At 46.0% G+C, this 16,015-nt stretch overlaps 1 protein-coding gene across 5 annotated transcripts in view; it reads right to left on the bottom strand.

Moving 5' to 3' along the window:
• Nucleotides 1–16,015, bottom strand: part of zmiz1a (zinc finger, MIZ-type containing 1a) — a 99,691-nt gene that overhangs the window by 3,043 nt on the left and 80,633 nt on the right. For 2 of the 5 annotated variants that reach the window (XM_076743112.1, XM_076743113.1), the window contains 18 exons: nucleotides 15,373–15,408; nucleotides 8,304–8,448; nucleotides 6,108–6,222; nucleotides 5,739–5,959; nucleotides 5,419–5,620; nucleotides 4,994–5,275; nucleotides 4,239–4,418; nucleotides 4,020–4,088; nucleotides 3,750–3,915; nucleotides 3,460–3,601; nucleotides 3,123–3,333; nucleotides 2,829–2,934; nucleotides 2,502–2,662; nucleotides 2,326–2,393; nucleotides 2,170–2,238; nucleotides 1,794–2,077; nucleotides 1,247–1,449; nucleotides 61–312 (listed from right to left, as the gene is read on the bottom strand). In XM_076743112.1, the coding sequence (XP_076599227.1) occupies nucleotides 61–312; nucleotides 1,247–1,449; nucleotides 1,794–2,077; nucleotides 2,170–2,238; nucleotides 2,326–2,393; nucleotides 2,502–2,662; nucleotides 2,829–2,934; nucleotides 3,123–3,333; nucleotides 3,460–3,601; nucleotides 3,750–3,915; nucleotides 4,020–4,088; nucleotides 4,239–4,418; nucleotides 4,994–5,275; nucleotides 5,419–5,620; nucleotides 5,739–5,959; nucleotides 6,108–6,222; nucleotides 8,304–8,448; nucleotides 15,373–15,408 (2,912 nt within the window). The remainder of the gene's footprint in view (nucleotides 1–60; nucleotides 313–1,246; nucleotides 1,450–1,793; nucleotides 2,078–2,169; nucleotides 2,239–2,325; nucleotides 2,394–2,501; nucleotides 2,663–2,828; nucleotides 2,935–3,122; nucleotides 3,334–3,459; nucleotides 3,602–3,749; nucleotides 3,916–4,019; nucleotides 4,089–4,238; nucleotides 4,419–4,993; nucleotides 5,276–5,418; nucleotides 5,621–5,738; nucleotides 5,960–6,107; nucleotides 6,223–8,303; nucleotides 8,449–15,372; nucleotides 15,409–16,015) is intronic. The other 3 variants (XM_076743114.1, XM_076743116.1, XM_076743115.1) reach the window with 2 other exon arrangements.

Genomic DNA, 16,015 nt, shown 5'->3' with positions numbered 1-16,015 from the left:
CAGCAGACAATGTTAGCTGTTAACAGGTAGCTTACGGTGCCCAAAAGTGGACACACTTACATCCAGGGAGGGTTCAGGCATATCCTGGGCGCCCTGACCCATCTGGCCGTCTGAGGAGGGGTTAAAGTTCAGATCGCCGTGCGGGTGACTGTTCTGCCCAGGCTGCTGAGGCTGCGGCTGAGGCTGCGACTGGCGAGGCGGCTGCGATGACTGGCCGCTGTGATGCAAGGGCGGCCCTGTTTGGCTGCCAGGGTGGGGAGACGCATGCAAGATCTGCTGCATGGAGTTATGGGGCTGATCGGGATGGGACATCTGCAGGTGCGAGAGGGAGACAGAAAGCCAGAGGAGGAGGAGGAGGAGGAGGAGGAGGATAAGGATACAGTGAGAGAGAGCGAAGGAGAGAGTGTTAAGGAGGTGGAGGGGGGAGGGGATGCGTGGGAAGAAAGAGAGGAAAAGCGAAATGAGTCCCAGCGTGAATAATATGGAACAGGCCTTCTAAATGGAAGCTGTGATCAGCAGACATGTACAGCTGCAACATTATACGGTGACATGAGCATGTGAGCATGACTGAGCACACATGCTGGCTAGAGGCACAGGCTGCACCTTGTTCAGATGACAAATCTGAGTCTCTTATTTCAGCATCGAGATTTCCCTCAAACTCAGGCCTTGATCACACATATACAGATATTTTGCAAAATGAACACTTCCTCTGCGTTTGGGCCTCTGGTTCACACACGAACAGCAGGTTTTAGGTCAAAGTGCACGTTTTTCAGAGCTTTGCGTAATGAACATGCATCTGAACCAACAATGGCGGACTAATAGTTAGTGACGTTCGATTAGCACTGCTAGGCTGCCAGAAAGGTGTTAAACAACTACAAATAAATAAATAATGAGCTACTATTATCTGTTTAACTATCAGCAAAGGAAAATAAGCTCACTGCACGCGCTCAGAATGTTCTTCTCTGGCATTTAATGTATTATTGATGTCGACTTTATCGCCACCTACTGGCCCGGACTGCTTGTTTGAGCGTCTGAAATCATTTTTGCATCCCTGTGTGTACGGAGAAAGTTCACATGGACAGTAAATATCTGTTTTACAAAATATCCATATATGTGAGGTTTCAGCCTGAGGTAGCAAATTATACTCCAGGACAAAAAAACTTAAGTCAGACCAAACTATTTTCTGTTCCCTTAAGCGTACTTTATGGCATGAAAGCAAGCAGCCCCAGAAGTCGACCCCACTTACTGCATCATTCATGCCGTGGTTAAGGGGCTTGTCCTGGGGGAGGAGACCACCAGGTCCATCTGGGGGGTGGGAGAGCTGGGGGCCCTGGATGAAGTCATTCATAGGGGGACCTCCTCCTCCTCCACTTCCTCCTCCTCCGACTCCACCCCCGGAGGGGTTCCCATGAGGGAAGTCAAAGTTCCCTTGGCTGTGGTAACTGTTGCCTTGAAGGACAAAAGAACAAACGTTTCTGTCGGGAAGCTAACTGCAGTTTGGCCTTGCTGACTTGTTTGACGAATCCCTACCTGCTGCAAAAAGTTTGCTTTTCAAAGCGGTTACTTAACAGGATATACGCGTTGTTCTTTTTTACTGTTATCTAACATTTATCAGAGCAATGAGCTTAGGGCATTTTAAAACAGGTTCAGCATAAAACTCTCTCTGGGGCCGTTTCATTGTTTAATGCACAGCAGACACATCAGGAGTTCCTGCTATAAAATACAAAACAGCTAAGACAAGACGACTATCCTGTTATTTATCTTTCAGTGGGAGCCTGGCGGCTTTTCTTTACCTGCTCCAGAGTAATCTCCCCCGTTCCCACCGCCATGTTGACCAGGGTGTTGAGGGTAGGGGCTGGGACCTGGTCCGTGGCCAGGTCCGTGTCCTGGGACAGGGCCAGGCCCCAGCTGGGCGATCATCTCCATCACATTGGGCATGGTCATCTGACTGGGGCTCATGGTCTTAAAGCGCTTGGCGAGTGGTCCGTCGGGGTCCTCTTTGATGTGTAGCTCAGACTTAATGGGGACAGGTCTCCAGCTACACGTCGGGTCTATAGTGACCTCCTCAAACTCTGAACTGTTGAAGGAGAGAGTAGGAAGCGTGTGTTTAATTTTGAAACAATGCACTGAAAGTTGCGAGTGGATTTAGAGGGAAGTGAAGAAACATACTTTTGGATGGCATTGAGGATTCCCCACATGTACTGGTCCACCTCCAGACCTTCTAATAATGCTGTTTTACTGAAAGGAGAAGAGAAGCATTAGATATAATTCATCAGAGGCATTCCTTATTAGTGATTCCATCTTCACATCCCCCTTTTCTCTTACTTGCACACAGGACACCTCCATGTTCCCCTCTCACAGTTGAGCTGCAGGTAGGACTCCAGATCAAAGCACTGTGGAGAACAACATCACAAGAATAATCCTCTCTCATTTGCAGCGACATGTGACGCCATTTTTTAAATCGCAATAAAGTTTAACTGCCCCTTTAAACTCGAACAAACCTGGACGTGTTTGCAGTCATGCCCTCGTGCTGGTAGCTGGATGCGCCGGAAGGTAATGGGACATTTCAGCGACACTTTAATGGCCGTCTGCTCCACGCCGTCTTCCCCATTAAGGGTGGTGTTGCCTGCTGAGGCCGCCACGCTGCTGAAGTTCCTCTTAACTGAAAAGACAAAGCGTTTCAGAGCGAAGGTATTACTTTGTGAACAGTCGCGCGTATACTTCAAGACCTATTTCAAAGCAAACCATAAGGAGAAGCAGGTGTGCGCTTGTGTAATTAAGATGTACTTATGCATATTAAGTACACTAAGAGAGAAAACGAGCCATACTCTTGGTGATGCAGTGTTCTGCAGGAAGGAGTCTTTTCTTCAGGAGTCCCTGGAGGACGGATCGCACAGATGGCCTGTGGACCAGCTGCAGCACAAACAGGTGGGACTGCAAAGCAACACAAGAACATGAAAACAAATAGAAAATCAAACAGAAGGTCTAGTTAGCACAACGCATATACAAAGTTAAATCATCTGCTGATAATCATCCCAGCTGATCTCTCTGCTGAATGAAAGAAGTACATTTATGAACCGTTTGTAGTTACAGTATATATTGTCCAGGTCGTGTGCACTCACACAGCAACAGGCGGTGACTGTGATCTGGATGGTGTTTCTTCCAGGCTGGCATACGTGCTTCAGGTGCAGGGGTTTGTGGGAGGTTTTGTTGTCCCCCCTCTCGATGGTGAGGGGCGTGGCGTTGACGCTGACCTGGACGGAGGCGGGCCAGTTAGTGTTCATCTGCCTGTCCTCGTGGTGGTAGCACTTAAACTGCAGCTCAAGGTCAGACCTGTGGGAGGAAGAGAACATGAGAGTCATTTGCAGAACGCTGCTTTATTGCAGGAATTTCAAGATCAAACTGATAAGAGCAAATGTGCGAGTGTAGTGGAACTGGATGCTTGTGCGGCGGTCATACCTCCACATGAGGGTCTGGTGGACGGAGGGTCGTAGGTGGAAGACGTGGTTACTGACAGCCAAGTTGTGCTCCAAGCGGAACGGCTCCAGCACCACTCCATCCCTGACTGGGAACGTCAGCCGCAGCTCCTCGTTGGGGTTAGCTGAGAAGGAAGGAAAACAAGGTGGGGGGGGGGGGTTAACTTTTAGTCAAACACTGGCAAAGTCACACAACACATCAGAGGAAATAAGGGTCAAAGCAAACAAATGCTTTATGTGAACCGCTTGTTTCAGGGCGGCTGGGACACTCACTCGGAGGGGGCGGTAGCGCTGTCATATTTGGTTTCATGTCGGGTGGAAACGGGGGCTTCACATCCTGGTTTGGCGACAGGTATGGAGGAATACCACTTCCTGGGGTCATAGGGGGTGTGGGGTTTCCAGGGACTGGGGAGTGGGGGTAGTTACCGGGCCTGGGGGGCTGTTAAAGGCAGGAAAGCGCAATAATGAAAACATCTGTATAACTCATTTCACATACTATATAAGTGGGTCATATTTAGCACAAAGGTCTGGCTGAAAACGAACCCCGCTGCCTTGGCCGTAGGAGTATCCACCTCCAGAGAAGTTGGTGCTCTGACCATTGAAGGGCTCTTGCTGTAAAGGAAATAAAGAGCAATAATAATGAAGTAGCACCAGGCATAAAGCACGTAGTTTGTTCCAAAATGTGCAGTAAATATAACTAATAATCTGTCTCAGCCCTCTGCACAGTGCATGCTGATGGATGTATGGTGGAGCCTAACAGACCTTGTAGTACTGGCCCATGGGCATGCCAGGTGGGTACTGTCCTTGGCCCTGCTGCCCTGGCATCCTCTGGTTCGGGTAGTTAGGAGACGGCAGTGGCCTGGAGGCGTTTGATGTGGGGTACTGGCCCTGCTGTGGTGGGAACTGACTGTTGGGCCCGTACTGCTGACCCCCGTAACTCGCCTGGAAGAAGACAGTTAGAGGAAAAGATGTTTAACACGTGTTTTCTGTACTATATGACACACAGGACTCAGAAATCAGTTATTTATCATTACATTTAGAACCACGGCTGCAAGTGACACAACAGAAAACTGTAATACTCCCCTTGACATGGCAGAAAAAAATATTCTGCATTTGGATTTCTGCTTTTAAAAATGTCTGTAAAGATCTGCTTTCGCTGCGTCTCTGCTGATGTTTTTACTGTTAAAGCTGGAATCCAGTCTGAGGTTTAGAAAAACACGGCACATTAACAATTAACCTTAGATCCTGTCACCTCGTCAGGAGATTTAAATAATTAATGAAGTTCCGCAGCACTCCTCTCGAATCAGACGGAACACACGGATCACTCCTGCTGCTGTGCGATGAGCACAGCCGTTTAATCAACTGCACGGAAAAGACTGAGCCACCTGATCAGCATAAACACGACCAACGTGGCCAACCGAAATGCATAAACACCACGTTTGCCCGAGCTTCGCGCCTGCATGAAAATGAAGCCCATAATCTCCAGATTGTTTTAATTATCGGATCTTCCCACTCACCTCTCCAGGATATGGTCTCTTGATCCCCTGCATGGGCATGCCCTGTCGAGGTCCACTGGGATACCCTTGCTGAGGCATCCGTTGGCCGTGACCGCCAAAAGGCCCCATGCCTGGGGTTCGAGCCTGGTTCATGCCCATGGGAGGCCCGCTCATATTAGGGTTGTTCATGCCTGATCCCATGCTGGCTGGATTCATACCTCCGGGGGGGCCTCGTGGGCCTGGCTGGTTCATGAACTGGCTGTTGTAGGCCTGAGCGGGGCCCATTTGGAACGATGAACACATCTGGAGGCAAAACAGAAGGTTTCAGCTTTAATGTGATTACTTTGGATCTCTAGCAGGTGTTGGATAATAGGTTCCTGTGTATGTTTGTAGTTTACAATCTATTTTGGTAAGTGGTTACGGCTGGTAGCAGGTGCGCACTGTACCTGTCCATACTGATTCATATCTTTATTCTGGGTTTCCTGCAGAGCTGCTACCGTGGCTGTTGCCGTGGCCGTTGCTGTGGCTGCAGCGGCAGCGACAGCAGCTGCTGCAGCGGCGGCGGCTGGCTGAGTGAAGTCACCGGGAGGACGTGTGTGGGAGGTCATTCCCATACCGCCTGGTGGGGCGTTTGGGCCTCCAGAATAACTATAAAAAAGATGTTTAAAAAAACAAAACAAAAGGGAACACATGTTTTAGTCATTATAGTAAATTTTATTGCTTGATTTTTTTTAAAAAAGAAACTGAGTCGTATCCAGTCTCTTACCTCCCACTGTATCCCCCAGGACCTCCAGGGTAGCCGGGCCTGCCGTACATGCCCTGCTGCATGTACGGTTGGTTGGAGCCTCCTTTGTTTGGAAACTGTTGCTGCTGAGCACTGAACTGGGGTGAGTTGAGCCCTGCTGCGCTGGCAGACATACCTGATCCCATAGGGTTACCTCCAGGATTCATGGGGTTATTGCTATTAGCCATTGGGTTACCGAGCACCTGGGTTTAACAGAGCATCACACAGGAAGGTAAAATATCCATTTGGTTTGTGAAATAAACAAAGCAGATAAACCCTCTCAGTCAAGCACTGATTGTGTGCTAGAACTTATATAATGCCAGGCTGGATGCTGCTCAGGCATGGTCATACCTGACTCTGCGACGTATTGGTCACGCCCCACACTGTTGTAACCACGGACAATGACCCAGGGGGCTGGTTGGTGTTTTGTTGCCAGGGGACAGAGTCATAGGGAAACGATCCATCACTGGAAAGTAGATCAAAACAAAAACATGTGCCTGATGTCACTTGAAGTTTCGACCGGCCAAGAAAAGAGCCGACAGACAGCCAACAGAGCTGCACATCCGTCCAAAAATGTGAATAATTTGGGAATTCTTCTCGCCAAAATGTTAGGCAATTTGAAATGTTTGGCGTTCAATTTCAAAACACATTTTGATCCAGGATATGTGCTCATGGCTGCACAGCAAGATGAGTAAAAAGCTCCATGTGAGCCGATAAGGAGCCGCATGCCCACATGCACCGGTTAAAACTAAACATGACTAAATGATTTCTTTGAGTTGTTGAAAAGCCGTTGGATATGGAGAGGTGGAGAGCAGCTGGAATGATTAGCATTCAGATCTAAAACAAATATCAGGGCAAAGTGTGAGAGCCTGTTACATATGATAAACAAGCTCAATCCTCAAGGGGAGAGGCGAAGTGGAGTGAGAAGGAACTGCTGTTTTTGGAGAGCAGCTTGTTTTCGCTCAGAGGTTAGCTCTTGGAATGGACGGCGTGTACAATATTTCCTCATAAAGGCACAACATTATCCCAAGATCCTCAGCAGAGGCAAACAGGACTCCTGGCTAAGTCCAGAGAGAGAGAGAGAGAGAGAGAGGCATGAGCACACAATGTTCTCCAAAGACATTACTTCACAGCTCTCTCCCCTGCCGCTTTGTCGCTCCACCCCAAATCACCTCAGCTCCACTCGCAGTAATTCTGGCTTTCTTCCAAACAACGAAAATCTTGTGTGTCCTGGTGTGTGCGTCTTACGTAAGCACTGAATTCAAGATAACATCTTGATGAAGACCAGAGTCAATACTGCACTCTGTTTAAGGTGAACTTTCTTAAGATATTAACTTTATTGAATTAGTTTGGTTCAATTTGGGAGAATGCATCATCTGAAAATGGGGGAAAGCAGAGAAGCAGGACATCAAAGGCTACTTTGAAAAAGCTGAGGGAAAATAATGGCAGGTACCAATTTGGCAGTTTTAGTACCTCCATCACTTTGTCTTTGTCATAAATAATTTAAAATCATAATTACGTGCAACCATATAATTTTCTTTTCTTTCTCATTTCTTTTGTTCACATTTCTCTATATCTTCATTGACACCTATTGTGTATCTCCCTACACACACAAACACACACACACACACACACACACAGCTTATCCACAGCACTCATCTACACCCAGCGCGTCCCTCACCTTATCTGTGCTGCTGTAGTGACTGTTCTCGTCACTGTATGTATGCTGTGTTGTGTTAACCTCCATTTGTTTGCCTGTAGTATGATGTTATTTCTCACAATAAAAAAAAATGCATGCATCATGACAGTGTGCAGCTTTTTTTAGAGGAAGAGGAACTCGCGCTGCAAGTTTCTGCTAGTTCCTGTTGCTGAAGTAAAAAAAAAAAAAAGCATTTCAGCCCTCTGTTCCTCTGTGATTTCATATTGATGTCTATTAGAGGGCTTGAGTGGAGTCGACTGAGATTTAACCTCACTGTTGGCTTCTTTCTGATGACCGTCTGCAGTAACAGACAGCTGACAGACGGACAGAGGGCACAGTATCTATAGCTGGGGGTATCAGATCAGCTGGTGCAACGACAATGCTTTCTCCCTTTGACTTCATGCAGTGTACACATGCAGGGACAGATGGAGGCTGGGGCTGATGTTAGCGTGAGCAAATCCTTCACAGATGTGCATTGTGAAAATCAAACAAAAATATCTGAATCATACAAATTTAATTAAACGCATAGGTTGTATCTGATGTGTACTAGATCCTATGGGGAGTCACTGGAGGCAAACAGGCCCAAACAGCAGCATTAATCTAATTTATTCAAATGCAAGTGACTCATATCTGCCAAATCACAGCTGCACACTGATTTTATGCTGTACAGCTTCTTTTTCCCCTTCATATTTCTCTTTTTATCCTTTTTTTTTTGGGTGGGGGGTTCATTTAATTGGTAAGGTGGAAAAGCAGTAACCTTGAACTGAATGGAGACTCTGGGGTTTAGTGCAAGATAAGCGCAGTCTTTCTTCATCTGACAGGAGATTTGTCAGAGGCTCCCCACTGACCTGTGTGTGAGGCCGGGCTTCATGCTGTTCATGCTGTTCATGCTGGGCTGCATGGGGACTTTCCCCTGCGGTTCGTTCTGCCTGTTCTTCTGGTGACGCAGCAGGAGGAGACGACCCAGCTCCTCGCACCACGACGACAGCAGGGCTGCAAGGAAAACACACAGACACACACATGTGCACGTGCGTTAGTCTCCCCTCTGAGCGCACGCACACACACACACACACACACACATACACGTTTGCCTACATGGACATGGGTCTGCACTAGTGCATGTTTAAGGTTGTGCGTGCGAATGATCACATAAAAACAACTGGATTTTCTTGCTTTCAACTTGACTTTTTAAATGTCAGCCTCAAATGATCTCTCAACACACTGAACCGCATGCGCGTTTCCGGAGCCACTCAAGCCTGAGGTTATTGCTCAAGCCTCCAGGGGGCAGCCTAACTCAATAAACCTGCATTGATTATTTGCCTGTGTGGATTTCACAACAGTTACATCACACCATCTCTACCTGCAGAGTAAAATATAAACTGAAACCGTTCTACGGCACAAAGGACCTCCCAGGTTTTGAGAGGGAGAGGCTGAAATGGAGCGTGAGAAGCAGACAGAGACAGAGTGATCGGGGTTACACTCAGATATGATGTGTGTGGGAGGGAAGAGACGGCGACATCTTCCTCCACTTTCCTCACCCATCACCACCACTTATTGCTTCTCCACACTTTGCATGCCCTCTCATATCCCTGAGGACTAATCACACTGCGCAGCCTTCACATCCTCTTCAAGAAAACAAGAGCTGAGATATCTTGTTTTTTCCTGTCAATTTTATTTTCATTCCTCCCATGCCAATCAACTTGTCTTTCTTGAATCAACCAGTGTTGCGTGGCCCATTCAAACACACTGCCTCCTGATTGTAGAAAGTTGTTCTGACAAACAAACCAAAGAAAGATTCCTGTCAGTATCTAATTAAATAGTTTTAGCTGCTATTTTTAGCCCCGTACAGCCAGATACACCAGCTTTCAGGATGTGCTGTTACCAGGTTTGGGCTTTTTGAAAATGTTGGTGCCTTGAGGTTTAAACAGTCATTAAAACTGGCGTTGCATGGTGAAGAGTTGCAAACACACAAATGTCAAAATGGCTTGTGAATGAAATGAAAACAAAGACATGGTAGTGAACGAAAACATGAAGCAACTGCAGTCCACAGCGAGCTGCGTCCTCTGTCACCTGTTCAATACGATAAACCAAGTCTACGGTCAATTGCTTGAGCTAACAATGTGTTCCAACGTCTGATCTGACAAACCGAAAAGGAGAGGGGCGAGGGGAAGAAAAAAGAGAGGAAAAGAATGAAGAACAAAGCAGGGGAGCAGTAACATTTTCTCCTCGAGGGTGGAGAGAGCCAAGCCTCCTAGTTAAAGAGGAATTATTCCACCCTGCCATTACAGAGAGCTTATCTCCCCACTAAATCACCACCTCCACACCGAGGGACTGTCTCTTCAACTGGCAACCCACCATTTAGACCTAAAGATCAGCTTCAAGCACAAGTGATGGAGTCACTCTGAGAGGGACAAAGAGGGAGAGGAGAGAGGAGAGCGGTGGTGACTTATCGTATCAGTGTGGCTACGAGCGACCAAATCTAAGAAGCGGCCAAGGCCAGAAGTCATTCATAATAGAGTGAGGGTCCGTTCAGGGCAACGTGCATATTTTAGCGAGCTTGGTACAGTGTACATGACCTTGTTTTCATCTCACGGTCCCATGTGTCAAAACCCCTGCCAACACCGCCACACACCTCCATCTACGCCACTGACAGTCCAGATTGAACGGCATTTTGAACGAGCCTCCGCATCGTGACGGATTTCCAGACATGGAGTTTGGAGTAATTTGGTTTGACCGGTGAAAAGTGTCATCACAAACATGGAGAATTTGAGAGTTTCAGAGATTCAGAGTTGGATGCTTGCCTCCATTCAGTCATAGAGGACCATTCGCCTCTTTGAACCGGGGCAGGCAGAGGTACCCCTCATCAGAACGAGGTTCGAGACGGCGAACATGCAAAGACACACTGACGTACCATGCTAGCTACTAGCTAGCTAACAAATGACTCTTAGCTCTGTGCTGTTAAAAGTCTGATTGATGGGTGGATCTTATTGGCTGAAACTGGTTGAGTCGAATTTATGTGAAACGCAAAGAATACAAAGACATTAATTTCTTAAATATACATATACTGTTAAATAAGTGCACAATATGAGCGGGGATGCCATCTAAAAAGGTCGTCAACTTTAAGTTCTATTGTGATCCATCTGTTTAAACTATTACTAATTAAGATGTTTCATTAGCTTCATGAATGGAGCACCACAGGATCAGAGGCCATGAACACAACCCACAAAAACATGAGCACATAAAGGTACAGTCCTCTTTCATCCTTGCATTTCTGCCCATTTCATTTACATTAAAGTCATGTAGTTAAATCACATACTTTCTACTGAGGGCTCTAACAGCTACCTGGTGGAGACCAGCCAAGGCCAACTGCTTAAAAGCATTTTGTTTTTCACTCTACAGAGAAAAGGTCCAGAGTGTTTATTACACCTCTGCAGAATGTAAAAAAGCAGATAAACTAAGAGTTACGGGAAGCGTGATGTTAAATCCCTGTGAACCAAAATCCTGAGAGTTTCTGACAAGACTCATTTACAGCATCATAAAATAGTAACTTTGGTCAGTGATGAGTAAATTCTGCAACAGGCGAGATCAAACAGATTGCTCAGATTTGGGGGAAATGGTTCTACTCCTCCTCACGCAGAGTCAGATGAAGTCAGGGATGTTTTTCTTACATCTCCGCATGAGCTTTGAATGTTAAATGGCGAGCTCAGCCCGGCTTTGCCCAAACAGTGGATATCTACAGGATCAAGTAGCGGCTCTGCAGAACGTCAGCGCTATTTGATAATGTGTTGACATGTCAGTTTACAGTTGGGTAAGAAAGTAGAGCGAGTGTAGCTACAGTACGCAACGACAGGCTTATCGGGAGCTGGCAGTGTTGCCTGAAGGCGTCTTCTCCAGCACTGAGGGTTTGTAGTTGTTGGTCTAACATTAACAATGTTTTCATCCTGAGTACATACAAAATAGCACAGAGGATAACACTGCAGTCTGAAACCAGCCTGTGGAAGCATGTAAAGAGGAGCCGGTTGGCTACATGTAGCATTTTGTTTCTTTGTGAGTAACAACAATTGTGTCTGTGTCTGTTCAAATATGGAAATTACATCATAGTTTACTCAGACATGCCATCCCTTGCTGGAGATGTTTGAGGGTGTATTTCCATGTCTTTGCATGAAGCTGCTGCTGATCCCAGTAATTGAGTTTATCTAGGTTAATCTCACCATTCATACCTTTAAAGTGCAGGCAGAGACGTCAAAATGAATTCCAAACTTTAAATGCAGGACTGAGGCTGCAGCTGACAAATGCGACACTCGAGCCTTAACCTGAAGCTGCCGTGTTGAGTTTTCTTTGGACTCTCTTACCTTAATACAGAGGCTTTGTTCACACCTGGCATTAAGATGTGTCTTGGGTGATCCAGGTGTGAATGCACCCAAGATGCATTGAGGACGGACTGAGATCTGATTGCTCAGACCACATTTGGAGGCTCTGTGTTCTTTGAGCAGCGTGTACGCAGATGTGTGCTGGGCCACATCGACAGAGCTTCTACTCAACCCACGTCCTCCGCGTAAGGGTTACATCCGCAGGTTACATACTCATTCGAGCTCCAACGGCGTCATATCAAAGCGCGAAACAAGAAGAGGAAGCCACCACAACAGACAAAATGGATTTTCGTGGATGGAGTACAAACAAAACACGCTGTTCGTCTTTGCAAACGGATATAATGTTTACATGTCGGCACACAGAGCTGAGAAGTGAGACCTGATCAAGAATCCAGACTCATGTGAAGACACATTGTGATGCCGGGTGTGAACTGACTTACTTAGATCTCCACTTGTGATTGGATCACCCTACACGTATGTTAATGCCAGGTGCAAACAGGGCCAGAGACCTCCCGCGAACATGTGGCCTGTTCTGTCCTCTACCAGCAGAAAGAGCACATAAGCTGATTTTTCAGGAAACTCTTCTGAACCCTCTGCGAACAGCTCCATTTCTTAGAAGCTGCAGCTTTTAATTGAGTAATGCCCAGAGACATATGGGCCCTCCTCACTCAGGCTGTATTTAATGCCGTATGGGTGACTGATAGCAGGAGCCCCGGCTCATTCTCCCCTCACCTCAGCCCCTCCGGGAGCAGCAGCGAGGGAGAGTAAGCCCTGGTAACAGGCTGCAAGGCCCATTAACTAATGACAGAGTGTGTGTACAAGTCCTCTTTTACAAGGAAACCCCGATGCTAATTACTACGAACTCTGATAGTGCTGTGTGTGTGTGTGCAAGCATCTGCGTGTGTCTGTGTGCAGTAAAAGCCTTTGAGCATATCACTTTGCCAGTTAAATCACCACAGACTGCTAACTATCTGATTCCAGGACACTTTCAATGTGCGCACCCCAACATAATTGAGTTAGCTGCACGATGGGGACACCACTTTGTTGATGAACACATGACATGATTTAAACATGAAGCCCTCGATCCGCCACATGTGCCCAATGGGCACATCAGGGCTGGGAAGGTGCTGAGCTGCTGTGCTCGTCAGTGAGGCAGTTAACTCTGAAGCCAGCAGCAGAGGAGTGTCACCGTGCTGGACGGTTCGCAGGTGCGAATTCACTGAACAAAATGTGTTAAATGACTAGAGAGGAAAGCATAATTTTAGTTTAGCCTGCACAGTAGAGAAGAACATGCTAAAATTGGCTAATTTTGTGCCGGTGCATGTCAAATGTCTGCGATGAAGTGAACTTCCACCCACTGAAACGGCAATTTCACTGGGTGAAAACAGATTTCATTCTCTCCTGCACCCAGTCAGTAATTTTGTGGCTCTGTGTTAAAAGAGCTCACCAAGCACGGAGCACAGTGCAATTTTGGGATTTACGAAAAAAGGTCCAACCATGTCATAGTGCAAATGTTGGTATTGCAGCTGATTTTCATGCCTCTGGCTGGTTAAGTTGCACAGGAGCTCCAACGTGGCTTAAACACATTTAAGTCTTAGCAATGACTGACTACATTTCAGCTAAATCACTTAAATATGACATAAACAACAAATTTACGAAATCTTCCTGTTGTTGCTGTTTGACACTGTCTCACTTCATCATTAGCATCAGCAGCTAACCTGAATATGAAGATATTATTAAGTATTTTTTAAAATGTCAACCATCACAGGAGTCACCCCAAAAAATATTCTCAATGGCAGCATAGGGAAAGAATCCATGACCACAGCAAATGTGTATTTCCAGAACCCCTGTACTGCTACTGCAGAGTTTACTGCAAAGCAATTATAGCCATTTGTTTGTTTCCCAAAAGCAAATACATGAAAAAGGCGGAACTCAAGTGGATGATAAAATAAAAAAATTGGCTCATGTCTTGATCTTTTTGGTGAATTTTAATTCCAACTATTTGACTGACAAAACTGCTGATGAGCTTTAGCGTCAAGCTGTCAAAGCCTTCATCATCAGAGTGCTCTGGAGCTTTTTTCCTGAATTTGTTCTGGGGAAACAAAACAAACTTATTTTTCTGGCTGCAATGCATCCCATCAAATTCAGAGCAGGAAGAAAAGTGCAGATCATGATATTGATTCGGCGTCAGTGATATGGTCCTGACATGACCTAGCGTAACAGCTGTAGGGCTTAGCTCTCTGTTGTGCTCTTAAATTCACGTTTTAGGTGCTACAGCCAAGAAACCTGATGTAGAGGAGATGTTGCATATGACTGCTGCAGCCTCTTTTGATTGGATGACAATACAAAGCAAGGAGTGTTGGCAATGAATGGCACTGAAGAGATTTTGTGGAGAAAGAGGATCTTTGTTGGAGCTGCATGGATTGCTATATTCACCACGATCCAGGGATGTCACTGTGCATGATGCAAAGTATAAACTAAGAGGCTCAGTTATATGACTAACTAGGTTGGTTGGCACCAGAAAAGTTGTGTCGTATAAGCTTTGTACTAACTGTGCAAAATTTAATCAGTCTAAATAGACAAATATTCAGATGGAATCCACATCCCTGCCCTCAGACTGCATGTCCTCACACCACCTCTGGTCTTGAAATGAGCAAAACTCTGGCTATCATGCCAAATACTGGTCACGCCAGGCTTTGATAGAGACATGTAATACCGTGCATGCAGCTCTGCTGTAGCTTTGTTGATAACAACACAGACAAAAGAGGAAATACTACATGAAAAATTACACTTTCTGAGCATGAACACTGCAGCACTAGACATAGAAGCCTTCTGAGACAATGTGTGGGATGATAAAAAAGAAGCAATTTATAATAGATATCAGAGGCAGAAGTCTGTAAAACACTGGCAGGTAGGTCTATGCTGCGTGGGTACAACATATTATGCAAAAGACAAATATGGAGGGGATATAAAATCCTGTGAAATAAAAAAAAAAAAGTCATGCTTTTTGCAGAAGTGTAATGGAAGCCATTTAAGCAGTCAATGATATCCCCCATCCTGCCCCCTCTCTGTTCAGCCAACTTCTTCCAAGAGAAGAGCATATCAAATGGGCTTTAGTCTCAACAGCTTGGAGGCAGAAGAACTCAAACATGTCCTGCAGAGAGACAGCTCTGTGTCAGAAATCACACTCAACCAAAACCAGGCCTTTAATGGAACTAAGTGTTCGCACGTTTTCCAAATCTGAACCGAAAATGTCTTATTATGTGTCATTTTCCGTTTAATTGACTTTTGAATTTCTATGAACTTTTTTCTCGCCTGCATTGGTTAAAATAATGCAGTTCTATTATCTGGCTGGTTTGACAGAATTTCATCCACGACCTCTGGCAGTACACCAGACATGAGGACAGAGGGGGGAGAGGATGGATGGAAGGATGCTAGACAGAGGACAGGTGGAGATGGAGGGAGTGGGCAGATCCCCTCCTCCCCGGGATGTGAGTGGGTCACAAGCCAAAGAGATGCTGCAGCCCAGAAGGGAGGGTAGCTCTACCTGAGTCACTCTGACATCTCCTGCAGGTGCTGGTTTCTGTGGGGTTCAAATTGCACATTTTTAAACGGGGCAGAGTTATAAGAATCAGCATGAACACCAAACATAATGCAGTATATGACAGCTGGGTCTGGCTACAGGTGCAAAATGTCGGCGCTCGGGTGGGAAGTGTGGGATCTCCGTGTCGCGTGTGGCCACAAAAAACAACAAACACATTTCCGTCTGTTACAGTTTGAATGTGTTGCGGGGTGCGTCCGGTCAAACTGAGCAAGACTGAGACTTTATTGCAGCTTTGAATGGACACTCTCACAAGTCGGATAATCTCAACATGTGTGCTGCCATACAAGGACTCAGGGACTGCAAAGCGCCACAATGCAATGCTCATAGCCTCTGCATTTGAATTAATTTCCATTTCCAAGCTTATTTAGGAAAAAAATGAGTGTTTTTCCTAAATTTATCTGTAATTCCAAAGCACACTTAGACCCTAAAACACTTCCTCTGTGACATAAGAAAAAAAAACGTCTTTTCTTACAAAGTCTCTTGACATTACAGCTGGAACTAACAAACCCTTTAATCAAAAACAGCGAATAATGCCTTGACAGCACAAGTCTGCAGCTTTAAAATATTTATTTAGCCGGACCAACAG

Source organism: Chaetodon auriga, chromosome 11 (assembly GCF_051107435.1).
Source record: "Chaetodon auriga isolate fChaAug3 chromosome 11, fChaAug3.hap1, whole genome shotgun sequence".
Classification (NCBI taxonomy): Eukaryota; Metazoa; Chordata; class Actinopteri; order Chaetodontiformes; family Chaetodontidae; genus Chaetodon; species Chaetodon auriga.
This window is presented reverse-complemented; position numbering and strand designations above follow the sequence as displayed.